Below are 18121 nucleotides of genomic sequence, written 5' to 3'. Positions count from 1 at the left end.
TTCCCACCACACCTGCTGATGAGACGGTGGAGCAGAGAGGGGCCTGGGCTCCACAGCTCCTGTCTGATAGCTCAGGTCAAGTCTCAGCTGAGTCCAAGTGCTGGAGAGATCCTGGCAGAAACGGCCCTGTGGACACAGCCCGAGCTGGCCAAGCTTTGCAAGAGTTCAGGCGTCTTGCCCAACCAGGCCCCTGCTGCCACCAGCTCTGTGTCCACCGCTCTGAATAGCAGCTTCCTGTGTGAAATCTCTAGGCCCAGCACAGGTATTTTTAGCCACTGACAGCCAGGCCTCGGCTGTGAGGGTCAGCACAGATGTCAGTCAGGAGATGGGCCAGAACATTCTTGTGCTCTGTTCCCTGCTCTGGGCCTCTCCTGTTCCCACGGCTAATTTAAAACTTTCCTGGCTACCACTGTGACCCTTGGCCTCATAACCTTTCCCCCAGAGCACAGGGCTTCTCCCAAGTAGTCCCAGGACAGAGCCTGGCCTTAGAGCTGCTGAAACTCCCAGCACGGGTCTGTAGCAGGAGGGACACAGGCTGCCTCCCCCCAGGGAATGCTGACTTTGTAGACCGGCAGAGCAGGTCACACAGCCTGGAAGACGACGTTGTCCAGGCCAGAGTGGAGACCCTCTGGCCTGGGTTCCCAGGCTGTTCCTGTCCTGTGTTTTTCCATGCTTGCTGACTTCATTCATTCCCCTCCAGCTCCATAGATTCCTTCCATAATCTGTGTGTATACAGCTTACACCTTACGGAATTCTGCCGTGGGACAAAGCCAATGAGGTCTTGAAATCAGAAAAGCTGTGATTACTCAAACAAGGCCCTCAGCACACTGAGCCCTCTAACAGTCCTGCTGCAGGAGAAGCACCTCCCCAAGGAGGGTGAGCAACAGTGAGGATTCTAGAACAGTCTTAACCCTTCACCTGCGCTGCTGTTAGTTACCCCCACAAATCACCATTCACCAAGCTGTGCTGTGACCGCATCGGTCTTTGGTCTGTCCAGGCTGAGCAGAACTTGGGGAGTTATCAGATGTGTAGTCGTGAATATCACACTCTAGTTACCTTTAATGGTTACACATTTGGTCTAAATTTAAAATATAGGGGCTGAGGAAATGACTCGGAGCACAAGTGTTGGCTTTGCAAACATCAAGGCCTGAGTCTGGCTCCTCAGCGTGCACACACTCACCTGCACATACCCTATGAACACGTGAGCCTGGTTCCTCAGCGTGCACACACTCACCTGCACATACCCTATGAACACGTGAGTCTGGTTCCTCAGCGTGCACACATTCACCTGCACATACCCTATGAACACGTGAGCCTGGTTCCTCAGCGTGCACACACTCACCTGCACATACCCTGTGAACACGTGAGCCTGGTTCCTCAGCGTGCACACACTCACCTGCACATACCCTATGAACACGTGAGCCTGGCTCCTCAGCGTGCACACACTCACCTGCACATACCCTGTGAACACATGAGCCTGGCTCCTCAGCATGCACACACTCACCTGCACATACCCTGTGAACACGTGAGCCTGGCTCCTCAGCGTGCACACACTCACCTGCACGTACCCTGTGAACACGTGAGCCTGGTTCCTCAGCGTGCACACACATTCACCTGCACATACCCTATGAACACGTGAGCCTGGCTCCTCAGCGTGCACACACTCACCTGCACATACCCTGTGAACACATGAGCCTGGCTCCTCAGCATGCACACACTCACCTGCACATACCCTGTGAACACGTGAGCCTGGCTCCTCAGCGTGCACACACTCACCTGCACGTACCCTGTGAACACGTGAGCCTGGTTCCTCAGCGTGCACACACATTCACCTGCACATACCCTATGAACACGTGAGCCTGGCTCCTCAGCGTGCACACACTCACCTGCACATACCCTGTGAACACATGAGCCTGGCTCCTCAGCATGCACACACTCACCTGCACATACCCTGTGAACACGTGAGCCTGGTTCCTCAGCATGCACACACTCACCTGCACGTACCCTGTGAACACGTGAGCCTGGTTCCTCAGCGTGCACACACATTCACCTGCACATACCCTATGAACACGTGAGCCTGGCTCCTCAGCGTGCACACACTCACCTGCACATACCCTGTGAACACATGAGCCTGGCTCCTCAGCATGCACACACTCACCTGCACATACCCTGTGAACACGTGAGCCTGGCTCCTCAGCGTGCACACACTCACCTGCACGTACCCTGTGAACACGTGAGCCTGGTTCCTCAGCGTGCACACACATTCACCTGCACATACCCTATGAACACGTGAGCCTGGCTCCTCAGCGTGCACACACTCACCTGCACATACCCTGTGAACACATGAGCCTGGCTCCTCAGCATGCACACACTCACCTGCACATACCCTGTGAACACGTGAGCCTGGCTCCTCAGCGTGCACACACTCACCTGCACGTACCCTGTGAACACGTGAGCCTGGTTCCTCAGCGTGCACACACTCACCTGCACATACCCTGTGAACACGTGAGCCTGGTTCCTCAGCGTGCACACATTCACCTGCACATACCCTATGAACATGTGAGTCTGGCTCCTCAGTGTACACACACTCACTTGCACATACCCTGTGAACACGTGAGCCTGGATCCTCAGCGTGCACACACATTCACCTGCACATACCCTGTGAACACGTGAGCCTGGTTCCTCAGCATGCACACACTCGCCTGCACATACAATATGGACACGTGGTGTTCATACACCACACTCAAATACAAAATAAGACTTATTCTTTGTTATGTGTTTGGGTGCTTTGCCTGGATGGATGGATGGATGGATGGATGGATGGATGGATGGATGGATGAATAGATGATGGATGGATGGATAGATGTTGGATGGATGGATGGATGATGGATGGATGGATGGATGGATGGATGATGGATGGATGGATAGATGATGGATGGATGATGGATGGATGAATAGATGATGGATGGATGGATGGATGGATGGATGAATAGATGATGGATGGATGATGGATGGATGATAGATGGATAGATAGATGATGGATGGATGGATGATGGATGGATGATGGATGGATGGATAGATGATGGATGATGGATGGATGGATAGATGATGGATGATGGATGGATGGATGATGGATGGATGGATGGATGAATAGATGATGGATGGATGGATGATGGATGGATGGATGATGGATGGATAGATGGATGGATGGATAGATGATGGATGGATGGATAGATGGATGGATGGATAGATGATGGATGGATGGATGCATGGATGGATGGATGTGCACCACGTGTGTGCCACTGGTGGGTGACTACACATGCCCCTGGAACTGGAGTTATAGATAGTTGTAAGCTTTCACATGTGCTGAGAATTTAACTTGGGTCTTCTGAAAGAGCAGCCATCTCTTCTCATCTGCAGAGTATGTGAGTGGGGAGAGAAACAGTCAGACAGACAGACAAGAGAGAAGAAAGGAGGGAGGGAGGGAGAGAGAGAAAGAGAGAGAGAGAGAGAGAGAGAGAGAGAGAGAGAGAGAGAAGAGGAAGAACAAGAAGGGAAGGGAAGGAAGGAAGGAAGGAAGGAAGGAAGGAAGGAAGGAAGGAAGGAAGGAAGGAAGGAAAGAAGGAAGGAAGGAAGAGAAAACACATAACAAGATGCTTGGAGCTAGGGTGAGAACAACAGAACCCTGTCCCCTCTGCCCCTGCCCTCTGCCTGGCTATGCAGAACTTCTCCCTTGCCAGTCACGCTTCTCAGTCTGAAGTACACTATCCACACAAACCGCTCTTGGGCTTGTGGCCTCACTTGGAGTCCTATGTCTTGGATTTTATCCCCACATGCCCTTTCCTGTATCACTCTAGCCTGTGAACTCCTGATTCATCCTTGGGGTCATGCCCTCCTGTGCCTTCTTTCCTACTTCCTCTGTGACACGGGTCAGCCAGCCCCTGTTCCTCTGTGCATCCCATCCCAGCCAGCAAACCAGAATGCCTATGTAGTGCAAGACGCTAGGAATGCAGCCAGCAGCTCCTATTTAGGTCTCCTGAGGTCTCCATGGAGAAGACAGGCATGAGGAGTCAGCAGATCAAAGGGAACCTGTCTCCAAACATTATAAGCCAAATAATCACATGTATATAACCTTATAAATGAAAGAATTTTAGAAACTCGGACTTGAATAGTGGCCACCAAGGGGCTGGGAGAGAGGGGAGAGGGTGGGAAACGGGAGGTGAGGCTGCTTGCTGCAGGCTCAGCTTGGGCGTTAGTCTTTCCCAGTCTGTGAGGGTGAAGATGTGGATGATGAGGTGACAAAGGATGATGGACAGATAGACATGCACAGGTGCTACCACAAGGACAGGATGTCCACACCAGAGGAGGATGGAGCAAAAGCCGGGGTCTCCTCACTATCTGATGCAACTTCACATGAATCTTCAAAGACAGACACCGCCAGTTCCCCTGAGAGAGAAGCGGAGGGTAGGCAGCCTGTCTCTACCCTGCACCTTGGCACTGACTTTGAGCCAGCTTGAGCAACGGCACAGCTGGGAAGGACTCACATGGGTCCCCAGCCGTTGGGATGGGGCACTGGTTTTATTTTCTGCTAAGTGTACTGACTTGCAGACACCACTTTGATGGCAGATGTCCTTTGAAAAACACAGCAATCCCTGTTTTCAACCCTTTCAATCTCCAAATTGCCCAGCTCTTGGTGGCTACAGATTGGAGAGCTGGCCACGGCAGCCCCATTAGCACAGCTGTGTCTCTTTCATTCCTGCCCGTCTCCCGGCCGGCATTAGTCAAAGTCTCCGTCCCTCTCTTAGCATGGTGCTAAAAGCAGCCACTAATGTGCCCTACATCATGAATGTCCCCTGCCGCTTCCTATTACACTCCTGTCCAGAACACAGGCTGCTTTTCAAAAGACCACCGAGGACCGGAGTTATCCAAGGCTGTGTTTCTGTATGGCGAGGGTCACCAGCTCGCTCGCACCGTGTTTGAGTCCCTGCCACCAGGACACGTCCATTAAGCCAATACCACATGCTTACGTTCTGCTGCTCGTGGCTCCACTCCACTCTCTCCTGTATTTTGTGTCAGCTAAGACTCAATTTGGCCCCAAGCAGTGGAAATTATAAAACAGCAATCACTTAACCAAGGAGCATTTAAGTCTTCTTTTTAAGTCTTAAAAGGAAGTGAGTGAGGGGAAGGAGTGAGACCCCTGGGGGTCAAGGAATCTCTCCCATCCATTCTGTCTCCATTGGAACCCAGACATAGGACAGCTGCCCCAGTTCCCACCAACATGCTCTCACTGCCTCCAGGAAGAGAAGACAGGGGCGAGACAGACCGTCTTCACCCTGCAAAGGCACTTCCTAAAGTGGCTGTCCTTGGACCAGAGTGTCGTCACAGGTCTGCATTTGGCTGGAGGATGGGAACTGTCACTGCCAGAATGGGTAGCTCCTGCACAGCAGGATTTTGGGTTCTTTTCCTGAGCAAGAAGAGGCAGCCTATGTTGGTGCATTTGGAGATAAGTCACCTGCTGCAGCCCCTGAATCTTAGTTCCTTCATCAAGTATCCTTGATGAAGAAAAGCCTGAGGGCTTTGGAATTAAACCTCCAGAATTCTAATCACTTCTTTAGGGCAGAGGGGACCATGGCCAGGCCGGTTTGTGGACAGTGGTCTACAGAAGAGATCCAATCTCACAAATATCCCACACCCAGGGCTGCCCCGGCTCCTGGCTAGCTGACTGGATCATCCGTGAAGGGGGCCACTGCACTCTTCACAGGGACATAAGTGATGTCTCCCTGGTCAATAAGGAAAGCGTAGTGAGGGTTTTTGTTCGCATCTGTGCCTGTTTGCTTCCATAGTTGCTCATTGGTGTTTTGGATAGGCTCTCACTCTGCAGCCCAGGCTCTTAGTCCTCCCTTCCTGCTCTCATAGTCCTCCCCTCCTGCTCTCATAGTCCTCCCCTCCTGCTCTCATAGTCCTCCCCTCCTGCTCTCATAGTCCTCCCCTCCTGCTCTCATAGTCCTCCCCTCCTGCTCTCATAGTCCTCCCTTCCTGCTCTCATAGTCCTCCCCTCCTGCTCTCATAGTCCTCCCCTCCTGCTCTCATAGTCCTCCCCTCCTGCTCTCATAGTCCTCCCCCCTGCTCTCATAGTCCTCCCCTCCTGCTCTCATAGTCCTCCCCTCCTGCTCTCATAGTCCTCCCCTCCTGCTCTCATAGTCCTCCCCTCCTGCTCTCATAGTCCTCCCTTCCTGCTCTCATAGTCCTCCCCTCCTGCTCTCATAGTCCTCCCTTCCTGCTCTCATAGTCCTCCCCTCCTGCTCTCATAGTCCTCCCCTCCTGCTCTCATAGTCCTCCCTTCCTGCTCTCATAGTCCTCCCCTCCTGCTCTCATAGTCCTCCCCTCCTGCTCTCATAGTCCTCCCCTCCTGCTCTCATAGTCCTCCCCCCTGCTCTCATAGTCCTCCCCTCCTGCTCTCATAGTCCTCCCCTCCTGCTCTCATAGTCCTCCCCTCCTGCTCTCATAGTCCTCCCCTCCTGCTCTCATAGTCCTCCCTTCCTGCTCTCATAGTCCTCCCCTCCTGCTCTCATAGTCCTCCCTTCCTGCTCTCATAGTCCTCCCCTCCTGCTCTCATTGTCCTCCCCTCCTGCTCTCATTGTCCTCCCTTCCAGGGCTGGAATTGCAGGCGTGCTATGCCAGGAAAAGGAACGCTTTCCGATGGCAAGGTCTCCTGCATGTAACAATCCTAAAGGTCCACAGAGCATACACCTGAGCTGGGAGTTCAACAACCCAGGCTGTTACTGTGTGCAAAAATAAATTAATTAATTTAATTTAATGAGGCATGGGCTGAATTTTTAACTTCAGTGACTGCAGCTGACTTTGGATTAGCAAGTCATTTGGACGCTAAGGTTCCTCATAAAAGCCTGTTCCCCTGAAACTATTTACCACTGTTGCCTTATTTTACACTCCACTGCCACCAGCAAGGAGCTTCTTGCTCGAGGAGATGGATTTTCACTGGAGGCGACTGATTTTCAACGAAACCTCCCGGTGCTGGCACTGCCAGTAGGGACCATCTCAAGGGTGCAGCTTTCATTGTTTTAGGGTTTGCTTTGGGGCACTGGAGATGGAGCCCAGGCTCCTCTGTTCATGTTTGAACATGAACCTGTGGGAAGAACCAGCCAGATGGCATCCAGGAATGTCTCCCGCAGACAACAGCAGAGGAAGAGGACAGTATCCAACTGGCATCTGAGCAGGGCTTGAGGCACACTTCTGAAATTTCCAAGAAGACACCAACAAGGCTGGATGTCAGGACCCCAAGGTCTGCACCTGGGAAAATGGCCATTATGAGCTGGTGGCATGGGGGATATGAGGAATTGTCTTACAAATACCTAAAAATGTTGGCAAGATCGGCGTTAACAAATGTCTAATTAAATATCTACACAATGTAAGGCGTTGCTCTCCTTGTTAATTGCTGAGTCTGCATTCATGAATATCGCATGAGTATTTTATTACTTTTGGAAACAATGTGCCGGAGAGCATCTTACAAGGCAGGAATTTGCAAATGTGTACCACAAGACCACGGGGAAATGAGATGAAGCGACCGCAGAGGCACACGTACTCAAACCTCTCAGGAGCACCTGGTGGTGTGTTCCTAGCACAAGGCACGAAGCATCAGAGTGTTTGCTGTGTGCTGGGAGTTCCAGGACGAACGCTGAAGGGGAGGCGCCAAGCTCGGCTTCCTCAGAAGACCCTGGAAGCCAGGGCTGCATACTGGGATTTGCTAGCCTTGGATGTGTCTATGGTAGCTATGAAACTTTGCTGTCAGAGCCCAGAGCAGCCTGGCACCACAGGTGTAGCTGAGTGTCGATAAACCTTTATTTACAAGAACAGACAAGGGGCCAGATTCTCCATGGTGGTCATTTTCTTTCTCTTGGCTTAGGTTTAGAAATATCAAATGACGATTTACCAACCCTACCCTGTAACTCAGACCCTCCCCCAAATTTTTTTCTTTTAAAAAAGTATTTTATAAGTCGGGACCACGAGGGGTGCACCCACCCACTGAGACAGTGGAGCTGATCTACTGGGAGCTCACCAAGGCCAGCTGGACTGTTACCAAAAAAAGCATGGGATAAAACTGGACTCTCTGTACATGACGAACAATGAGGGCTGATGAGACGCCAAGGACAACGGCACGCGGTTTTGATCCAACGCAATGTGCTGGCTTGGTGGGAGTCTAGCCAGTTTGGATGTTCACCTTCCTAGATATGGACGGAGGGGGGAGGACCTAGGACTTACCACAGGGCAGGGAACCCTGACTGCTCTTTGGACTGGAGAGGGAGGGGGAGAAAAGTGGGGGGAAGGGGAGAGGGGTGGGAGGAGGGGGAGAAGAATGGGAGGAGGGGGAGGGAAATGGGAGGCTGGGAGGAGGTGGAAATTTGTTTTTTTTCTTTCTTTTCTTTATTCTCCTTTTATCAATAAAAAAAATACATTAAAAAAAAGTATTTTATGTGTGCATGCATGATGTGTGTGCATGGGTGCACATGCCATCGTACATACGTTTAGGTTAGAGAACAGCTGTGTGGAGTCAATATTTACACCTGCTCAGCCTTTGAAAAGGGCACATGTTCTTGTGAATCGTTTTAAAATACTGTTCCTACCCTATCCCACCCCACCCCACTTCTGCCATACAGTTTACATGAACACTAAGTGGACAATGAAATCCTGTAAAAGGTATAGTCCTGTTTAAACAGAAATCTAACCAGAACCATTCCTTCAAAGTTTTCTAAATTCTTTTACCATACTAATAGGAGGAAGTTAAATCATGGTGTGCCTCAGATTCTCAAAGCACGTTCTGTTTATATGATTTTAAGCTTAATTATTTTTCTCAAAATGACATAGCTGGCTAATCAAAGCGTGGAAAGGACTGTTATCTTTTTCAAAATCACCGAAAGTACTCATTACATACACTCTAGAAAACTCTTCTCGTTTATTAGCTTTCTCCACTTAAAAGGAAGCAGAATGACAATCACAGAAACGTAAATAATCTTTTAAAAACCCATTTTCATCTCCCCCCAGAATTTCCTACTTCTCAGCAAACAGCCAGGTGACCCATGGGTTGTAATTTCACTCTCCATCAGAGGTAGGTCACCAGCAGAAGCAAAGAACACATGATTTGATTTACATCTTTCAAGAAAAGGGGACGAATTAAATTTATAAAGTACAGAGCCCACCGTTTGGCTTTGTTTCCAGACACTGAGTTTGGATTCATGGCCGAGCCCCAGGCTAGGACTGTGTCTTACATCCTCCCCTCTCACTGTGATGAAACACTCTGACAAAACTGGCTTAAAGGAGAGGGTTTATTCCAGCTCACCGTGCAAGGGGACAGCCCATCATGGCAGGAAGTCAAGGTGGTGGTCACAAGACTATTCACAATAAGGAAGCACAGAGTGATGTATGCTGATGCTCAGCTCGCTTCCTCCACATCCCAGCCAAGGAATGGTGTCACCCACCGTGGACACCTCTTCCAATCTCAGTGAAAACAAGACCATCCCTCACTGGCATGCCAGAGGTACATCCCCCAGATGGCTCCCAAGTGATGGTCAAGTTGGCAACACTAACCACTGTGAACTAGGAAGCCATTAAGAATGAAGAACAAAAGGAGGGGTCCACGAGAGTAACCATCCTCCCAAGTCATGCCCACCACATGCTTTTAGGAAGGAACTCTTGATGCAGAACACATGGCTTCATATGGAGTAGATTTCAAACTCAAGTAGTCCAGCAACTCAGGAGGGAGGTCCTGCTCCAAGAAGGTCAGAGAGCTGAGGGTCTCAGCTTCTTCACACTCTCCCTCCTCTCTGTAGACATGGGGTGTGTAGCCAGTGTCGCTATCCTGAACATCAATAGCATGGAGTTTCTGTGGAGAAGGCAGAGAAGGAGACAATCACTGCATGGGCTCCCAGACAGCACCCGTATCCTCTGGATAGATTTGAGGAAATCCTCGGCTGCTGGTGGGAGAAAGGTCTCAGCCTTATAGACTCAGCTGTGGTGGCCAAGCTGAAGGGAAGCTACTGCCTTCCTCATTACTATTCCAGCTCTGATGGGGACCCTCCTAGGTACAGATAGCCCCCACCCCTGAGATATCTCACCCATTCCTGCTCCCTGGGCACCCATCCTTGGCACAGCCCTTTACCTCCCATGTCCAGGACACTTCCTACTTACAACTCTTCTGGATCTTCACTTGGGTCAGTGTTCTCTCTTTTTTCATGTCTACCATGTTTCATGTTTGGGGACCCTTCCTACCCAAAAATGTCCTTCCCTTCTGCCCACCTTTCACTGTCTCCATGGAAGGGTGATATCCACTCAGTGTTCCCATAAATATCCTGTCCACTCCCACCATGTTCTGACTTCCCCGCATGCACAAGCCATGGTATCAGTCACTCCCTAACAAAGGTAACATGTGGTTCGCTCTCAGTCTGGGACAACTCCCTGTCATCATGGTCAGGGTCAAAATCTCTACCTCACCTTCCCTGGGCAGTTCCACAGAGCCAAACACACAGATGTCACACTAGACATCCCCAAGAGTGCCTCCTCTTGCCTTCCAACAACCTTCTCCACTGGAGTTCCTCAACATCATGTCACAGGAGCTGGCACATGGCAATTCTGGGGGCAAACCCAGCCCAACTGCTGTTGAAAATGAAGATTTTGGTGCAGCACAACCAAGCGCCCAAGTCAGTACAGTGGCAGAGTGGAGATGTTGGACTCGACCCACAAGTCCTGAAGTATTTTCTGACTGAGTTTTCACAGGAAGCTGGTCAACAGACAGACCAGATCAGATGGTCCTAGAAGATGCTGGGACATATTTTCCTCTGCATGCAGCTACTTTAGCGAATGCCACAATTTCATGAAGACTGTTGATTAGCCCACAATACAACTAAAGTTAGCTAAAACATACAATGAGTCATAGCAAGTGGGTGAGGCATTCCTGGGAAGGCTGTGTGAAGCCTTGAGCACCTGAAGCTGTAGCTTGGCTCACACCATGCCACCCCCAACAATGCAGCAGTGTATGGGATTCTTGCATTGTTCACTGTGTCCCCACCTGCCACTCTTCCACACAATGGCTCTGTCCCCTCTTCTCCAATGCCTTGGCCACTGCCTAGGGCCCCTTCTCCCTCCAGCCCCCAGAGCAGATAATACTAGGAGCTGATTAAATCAACTGCATCCACACTGGGCACCTGAGGGACCTCATTTGCTTTCCCAGGTAGACACAGTGACTGAGCATGACCCACGAATAACAGGCATCAGGAACAGTCACCTGGCCACAGAGCCTCCCATGACCTCTCTTCTGGTCACATGTCTTGGGTTCCTCCTATTGGTAGGATCACGCATGGATCAGAGTTGCCAGGCCCTTTATCCCGTTTGAAAATTTCCTTTTCTTAAAAACGTTTTTTAGACTCCCACTTACCCCCTCTCCACCCAATCCCCCATCTCCATTCAGGAAGGGACAGGCCTCCCATGGCCTTGCACAAGGCATGGCACATCAGAAATTTTCTTCCTTGTAGCTCAACTGTGATATGAGCAAGAAGCACAATCTTTATGCTGTCACACTGACAGGAGGCAGCTACTCTAATTCCTTCCTCCCATTTTCCACACATCTCCACGTCTCTCCAACCCCCATACTGTCACCCACCCTCCGAATAGGACCAGACATATTTCCCTGGACTAACTGGATTTCCCTTAAGCCCCCTCAATATCAGCTCTAAGTCCCTAGGGACAGTCAAATCCCAAGCAAGGCAGCTCTCCCACCTGACCAGACCCATCTTTCTGCCCCATCTGTATGTCTCTCTGCACAAGTCCACCCTTCCTGCCTCAGGTTTCAGCTTTGTTGAGCCACTGGCTCCCTCTCCTCCTGGCCTCCGCTGTTCTTCTCCATGAATAAGGGTCTCAGCTGCCAACCTCCTGTCTGGAAGCTCTGGCTCAGTGTTCAGGGTCCAAACGTCCCTCTGGCAGCATTGCCTGGCTTTTTCTCCTTGAGTCACTTAATACGTGTTTACTGGGTAGGTGGGAAGGTGGACAGACACCTAGGGCTATGGACGGATGGACAGTAGAGAGAAGGGTGATAGAGAGATGAAGGGAGGGAGAGAGGTAAAGATGGGGGGACAGACAAACGGTGATATGACTGGAGAGATGTGTGTATACACGTATTATGTATTACACATGCATGGAAGGATGGGCAGATGGAGGGATGGATGGACAGACGGATGGACAGAAAGACAGGTGGACGGAAAGCAAAGCGAGAGGGATGGCTAGATAGCAAAGAGGTGAAGGGATGAAGGGGTGTAAAAAGAGCTTCAATCTATTTACTGCATTCTAGGGTGGTACTGAAATGAGCCGCTTCCGTCGGTTATAGAGGGAAAGGATCTAGCAGGATTTCTTAACCTGCCGTTATCTTAAAAGGGGCTCCTGACACCTTGTGTGGAGGACAAAAGCAGTTGGAGCACAGAGGCTCAGAGCCTGGATAGGTGAAGCTGTGGAGCCTTGAGGACCCCATGCCCGTGTTCTCCTAACAGCATCATCATTTGGTGCATTTGGTGCACTCTGCTGTCAGCCAGATGCTCTCTGGCTCCCTGTCTCACAGGAGAGTGGAAACCCACCCTCCGTAGTGCATGGAATGTGGTGCCCACAGACAGGAGTGGATCCCACCACCAGCGCTGTGACCTGAGGGTTGTGGCCTCCACCCTGCCGCCATCCACTCCGTGCCTGGGTAGAGGTGAGGAAAGGAAGCACTCATAACCGAGAGGCGAATGCCCAAATCTGGCCCAGATGTTAGGAGTCCAGTCACGTCCTTTGGGCAAAGCTAAATAGATAATTCATGACAAACCTGGTGTGCACACAGCAAAACAGAATCAGCAGCAGGGGCTGCGCCTCAAGAATTCAACTTCAAACCCCCAAGGCTGGCGGCCAAGCAGCAGGGTTCTGCACCCTGATTCAGCAATTCTAGAGTCCCCTAAGATCAATAATTCATCACAAACCACCAACTAAGTCTGAAGGCTCGGGAGGGAAAGAACCGCTCTTCTCATCTGGGTGTTTGATTTTTTTTTTCTTTCTTTTCTTCTCACACCATGGAACTCGGGGCTTAAGTTGTACAGCACTAAGCTGTTAGTCTCATTGGTACAAAGAGGAGGGAGCTTCTCTACTGGAACTCCACCTTCTCCTGCCTCAATACATGGGACCTGTGCCCTGTCTGAGCTGCCTACGTGACCCCAGCTAGGTGTGTGCACACGTGAAAATGGGCACCGATGTCATGGCCACCAGGAGATGTGTGTGGTGGCACAGTCTCTGGCCATGGGGTGGAACTGGCCAGCATCCTTCATGGATAGGAAGTTCAGGCTTTGCTGATATTGCTCAATAGCCAGGTGGGCTAGCCTGGACTCTGTGGCCTATAGTCTATCCCCAAATCGATTTCTGTCTCTCTGTCTCCAAGAGGAAACAGTGGCCTATGGCCCAGACATAGCTCTGCCTTCATAGCTCCACAAGGTGAGAGAGTTGATGGCCTGTGCCAAGCCTCAGCTCTACAATGTGGATGACTCAGTGGTCAGTGGTCAACCCCAGCTCTGCCTTCCGAGCTCTGCCACGTGGGTGGATGACTCAGTGGTCTAGCCCCGGCTCTGCCTTCATAGCTCTGCCACGTGGGTGGATGATTCAGTGGTCAGCCACTGCTCTGCCTTCCGAGCTCTGCCATGTGGAGTAGCTTCCCTGGGCCTTGGTTTTCAGGCCCACCTTCTTCCTGGAGCTTTGGTGACAAATCTGTCTTTCATTGATTATTCCTCTTGGACTCAGAAGTCTACTGAAGTGAATGAAGTTCAGGGGTGGGGCTACTGAGCTATGACTGGATCCTGAAAACTCTGCCCTCACCAAAGGGAAGTGATGGAATGATGGAAGGCAGGGTCTGGTTGGAGGAAGTGGGCCCCGGGGCTGTGTCATCGCAGGCTCTCTCTTGCCCTGGCCTCTCCCTGTTATTCTGTACCGCTCACGGCAGCCTTGAGTTGGTCACTTTTGCTGTGCCAATGTGTCCCCACTGTTGGGATGTTCAAACCACAGGCTCACAGTAAGGGAGACAGCCAACACGGGCTGAAGCCTCTGAAGCAGAGAAAAATAAAAGCCCTTCCTCCCCTCAGAGTTTTCTCTGTCAGGTATTTTACCAGAGATGGAAATCTGGCACTCTTTGAGGGTATAGGGTTCCATCATAGAAGTTCTAGTCTGGAGAGAGGGGAGGGGGGCAAAAAAGGGGGTAGAGCAAGAAAGGAAGGAGGAGAAGGGAAGGAGACAGAGATAGAGACAGAAAGAGAGAGAGGAAGAGAGGGAGGGAGAGGAATGGATGAAAGGGGGTAGAGAAAACGGCTCCTCAAGAATATTCCTCCCAGTGATCAGGGCCTGAGAAAGGGTCTTGGAACCCAGATCTGGACACAAAGTCTCCCCTCTCAGGAGCCTGGTGGATCTGCTTGTGGTGTATTCCAGCAGCTACCAGGCATTGTCCACACGGCAGAGCTCACAGGCAGAAAGTCTATGGCAGCTACAGAGATGTAAAACTTACCTGGTGAAGTGCAAAGGCCCCAACACTGGGAGACCCTGGCAGAGGCTCTACATCTAAACACCGTCCAGGCTCACGGTGCCCTGCAACCCTGTCCCTTGTCCACTCTGGCACCACAGATGGAGATGCCAGGGGTATCATGAGGGTTCACAAGACAAGATCTCATAAGCTAAGCCCAGAGGCTCTGTTGAACATCCCAGGTCCATAGCACCATGAGGGTTCACAAAGACAGTCCCAGCACCTCGGATGTGAGGTTCCGATGAAGTTTGCAATAAACTTCCGTGGTTTAAGCCACCAGGCTATGACACCATTGTGCTACAGCAGTCTTTGTTGACTCTTACAGTGGTTTAGGAGAGAACATCCCCAGTTGGACTTGGAGCAAGGTAGGAAAGCAGGGAGGATTACAGTCAGTGCAAGGACAAAAAGAACCTACCTGATTCCAGGTCTCTATCACCCTTCTCTCCATCAGGGGCAGGGGGCATCTGGGCACCAAGCGATCCAGATAGACCTGCAAAATGAACCAGAAGCCTATAGCCCGAGAAGCACTGGCCACACAGATCCCTGCACCAATGCCCTGCCCTTAGCACAGGTTCAACACCGAGGGAGAACCAGGCCAAAGACAAGGGGCTTACACTTCCCTGTGTGCCGGGAGGAGGGAGGTCCTGCAAGCGGCATCGCTGGTTAGAAACACGTTCACAGGAAAAGCGACTGGAATCCACCCATTAGCAGCATTAAGGTCTCCTCTACAAATTCCATTCCTTGAGGACCTTTGTGTGCTCCCCAATCCTTGTTTATAATTCACCTCTTAGCCTTGCCCATGACCAGCCCAGGCCACTCTCTACGGTGGGAACACAGGCGTTCCCTGTGTTGATGCACCCTTCTGACCTCTCAGGGTTGCCACAGAGGAAGTGACCAGAGGGAGGGAGCAGGTCGACCATGTGCCAGAAGCCGCATGGAGGCCAGCCAGGTGCCAGGGGCCTGGCTGTCAAACACACTTACGCTCCGTTCATACCACGCATGGGCTAAGCTAGTACCCGAGAGTGGCAGAAACACGAAGAGTCGTGGATGACAGAGGGGAGAAGAGGGCCCTTCACCCAGCTGGAGCCAGGGAGACTTCTTAGGGCAAGGAGAAACGTGAGGGGGGAATGGAAGCACTGCAGGGCAGGCATCTCTGGGTGGAAGGGCAGTAAAGGCCCCAAGGCAGGAGGGAGGTTGATGGGTCCTCGTGCGGGTGGGGCAGGGCAACACTGAGGAGGGGAAGGACAAAGGCAGAGACCAGGAGATGGAGGATGTCACAGGGCAAGGGCAAGCCGCTGGGGCTGTAAACTGGAAGAGGCCTGCTGGCCCGTGCCTCTAAAGGACTTGAGGCATGCTGTGGCTAAGTTGACCTATGACCATCTTGAGCTTTGAGACACCCAATCCCAAACGACATACATAAATAGATAGTGTCTAGGCCAATTTTACATATTCTTAATGACATATTCATATACATGTGTATGCACACACAGATACATATACAAAACCTGGACAGACCTGTCTCAGTACACAGACACTTACAGATGAGCATACACAGCAGCTAGTAGCATGCTCACCGCACCAAGACTGATCGAACTAAACACATCCAACAACAGAGACAAAGCATGGGCTGCCCCCCACAGTCCTGGGTACACTGCCTGCCTGTTCCCAGGGCTGGAAGCACTTGATTGGAATGGCAACATTGCTTTGTGTCCTCAGTTTACCCCCATGTGCTTCTCTGAGGAGACTCCTTCAGACTCAAGCTCTGGGGCTGGAGGGAAGGCTCAGGGGTTAAAGCACTTGCCAAGCGAAGAAGCAATGAGAGTTCAAATCTCCAGAACTTGTGTGAATTCTGTGTGGACAGCAGTCTGCCCATACTTATAGCTTCAAAGGGCAGAGACAGGGAATCCCCAGAGCAAGGGGACTAGTGAGAATAGCTAGGCCAGTGAGCTCTGGGTTGACAGAAAGACCCAGCCTTAAGAGTTAGGCGGAAAAGTGATGGAGGTTGAATCTGGACATTGATAGACATCCACAGGCATATGCATACCAGAGCATGTGTACGCACACACACATACATACATACATACACACACACACACACACACACAAAGAAGGGGAGGAATGCAGGCTTTGTATAACATAGAACCACAGGTTATCATATGTCTTTTCTAATCCAGTCAGTGTGGCTTCTTCTTAAAGAAAACTCATGCTGGTTTTGCCTTGAGTCACTTAGCATCCTAACACCTTGCTACAGGAGGGTCCTCTGCAGCCAGGACAGTGCCCTCTCCTGACTCGGCACCTCTCTGCTCTTTGCCACTGGCCACGGGCCATGTCTCTAGGCCTGTGACTGCTCAACAGGATTTCAACAGAAGAAGTTTAATTTCATCTCAGGTATTTGCAGATCATTTCAGCGGTGCTCTCTAAGGTTACTTTTGCATTGTAACAGAAGGTGATCCTCACCATTTTGAACCCCGTCTGGAATGCCACACCAAATGGCTTTCATGAAACTTGAATTAGGATTTTTTTCCATGTCTAATGAATCAAAGAGAGTTTTCCGAGGATGACCAAAGCTGTTTAAATACTGATGATAGTTGGGATGATTCCATGAACATATCAAACACTTCTTGATGTTCAAAGGACAATTTCCAACGAGAGAAGAATTGGATATTAGGAAGCATACTTCTGCAACTTCACCCCAGCGCCCACGGTTCTGTGGTATCTGGTTTCAGCAGAATCATTATTTGCTTTTGTTTTTTTTTTTTTCGAGACAGGGTTTCTCTGTGGCTTTGGAGCCTGTCCTGGAACTAGCTCTGTAGACCAGGCTGCAGAATCATTATTTGATCCATCCCTCTGGTCAATAAGTATGAGTTATGTCGATACCCCATCACGGAAAGGCTTTAAAGCATCCACTTATCTGTCTTATTAAGAATGGATGCTTGGTGGATTTCAGTGGGAAAGAAGGAATCTGCTACCACAGGGACTCAGAGCAGGAATAGATCGGGTGGTCTCTCCCATCCACCCCATCTCCAGCAGCTCGAGTCTCAAAACGCCTGTCAGTGCAAAGACAAGCGCAGACACACTTCTGCTGGAGCAAGCATGCAGCAATGCAGCAGCCAAAATGAATTTGCAGGGACTGATGCCTGTGGGCCTTCACATCCTTAGAAACCTGCGGTTTAACTGCTTGTTTTGTGTATGTGAATGAAGGCATGTCTTTGGTACATACATATCTCTGGTACATGCATGTATGTGCATGCACACATGGAAGCTTGAAGTTAGTGTTAAGTGTTTGGAGCCATTCTATCTTTTTTTTAATCTTCAAAATTTCCTGTGTGTGTGTGTGTGTGTGTGTGTGTGCACGCACACACATGCACGCTCATGTGTGCATGTGTGCACACATGCATACAAGCCTTTCTGTGCATATTGTTCTCTCTGGACCACAGAGTGTGTATGGAGGTCAAAGGACAACTTGCAGGATCTGATTCTCTCCTACCATTTACCATGGATTCCTGGGATGTAACTGCAGTCATTAGCTTTGAG

General features: G+C 50.7%; 1 protein-coding gene across 3 annotated transcripts in view; it reads right to left on the bottom strand.

Annotated features, from left to right (window-relative positions):
* Positions 1-8944: 8944 nt before the first annotated feature.
* The window catches only part of Cdh26 (cadherin 26), a 33288-nt gene continuing 24111 nt past the window's right edge, over positions 8945-18121 (bottom strand). For 2 of the 3 annotated variants that reach the window (XM_075963284.1, XM_075963283.1), the window contains 2 exons: positions 15003-15077; positions 8945-9895 (listed from right to left, as the gene is read on the bottom strand). In XM_075963284.1, coding sequence (XP_075819399.1) covers positions 9692-9895; positions 15003-15077 — 279 coding nt within the window. In that variant the 3' untranslated portion in view covers positions 8945-9691. The remainder of the gene's footprint in view (positions 9896-15002; positions 15078-18121) is intronic. The other variant, XM_075963282.1, reaches the window with a different exon arrangement.

Source organism: Microtus pennsylvanicus, chromosome 2 (assembly GCF_037038515.1).
Source record: "Microtus pennsylvanicus isolate mMicPen1 chromosome 2, mMicPen1.hap1, whole genome shotgun sequence".
Classification (NCBI taxonomy): Eukaryota; Metazoa; Chordata; class Mammalia; order Rodentia; family Cricetidae; genus Microtus; species Microtus pennsylvanicus.
The sequence above is the reverse complement of the archived record's forward strand: the minus strand, read 5'-3'. Positions and strand labels throughout refer to the sequence as shown.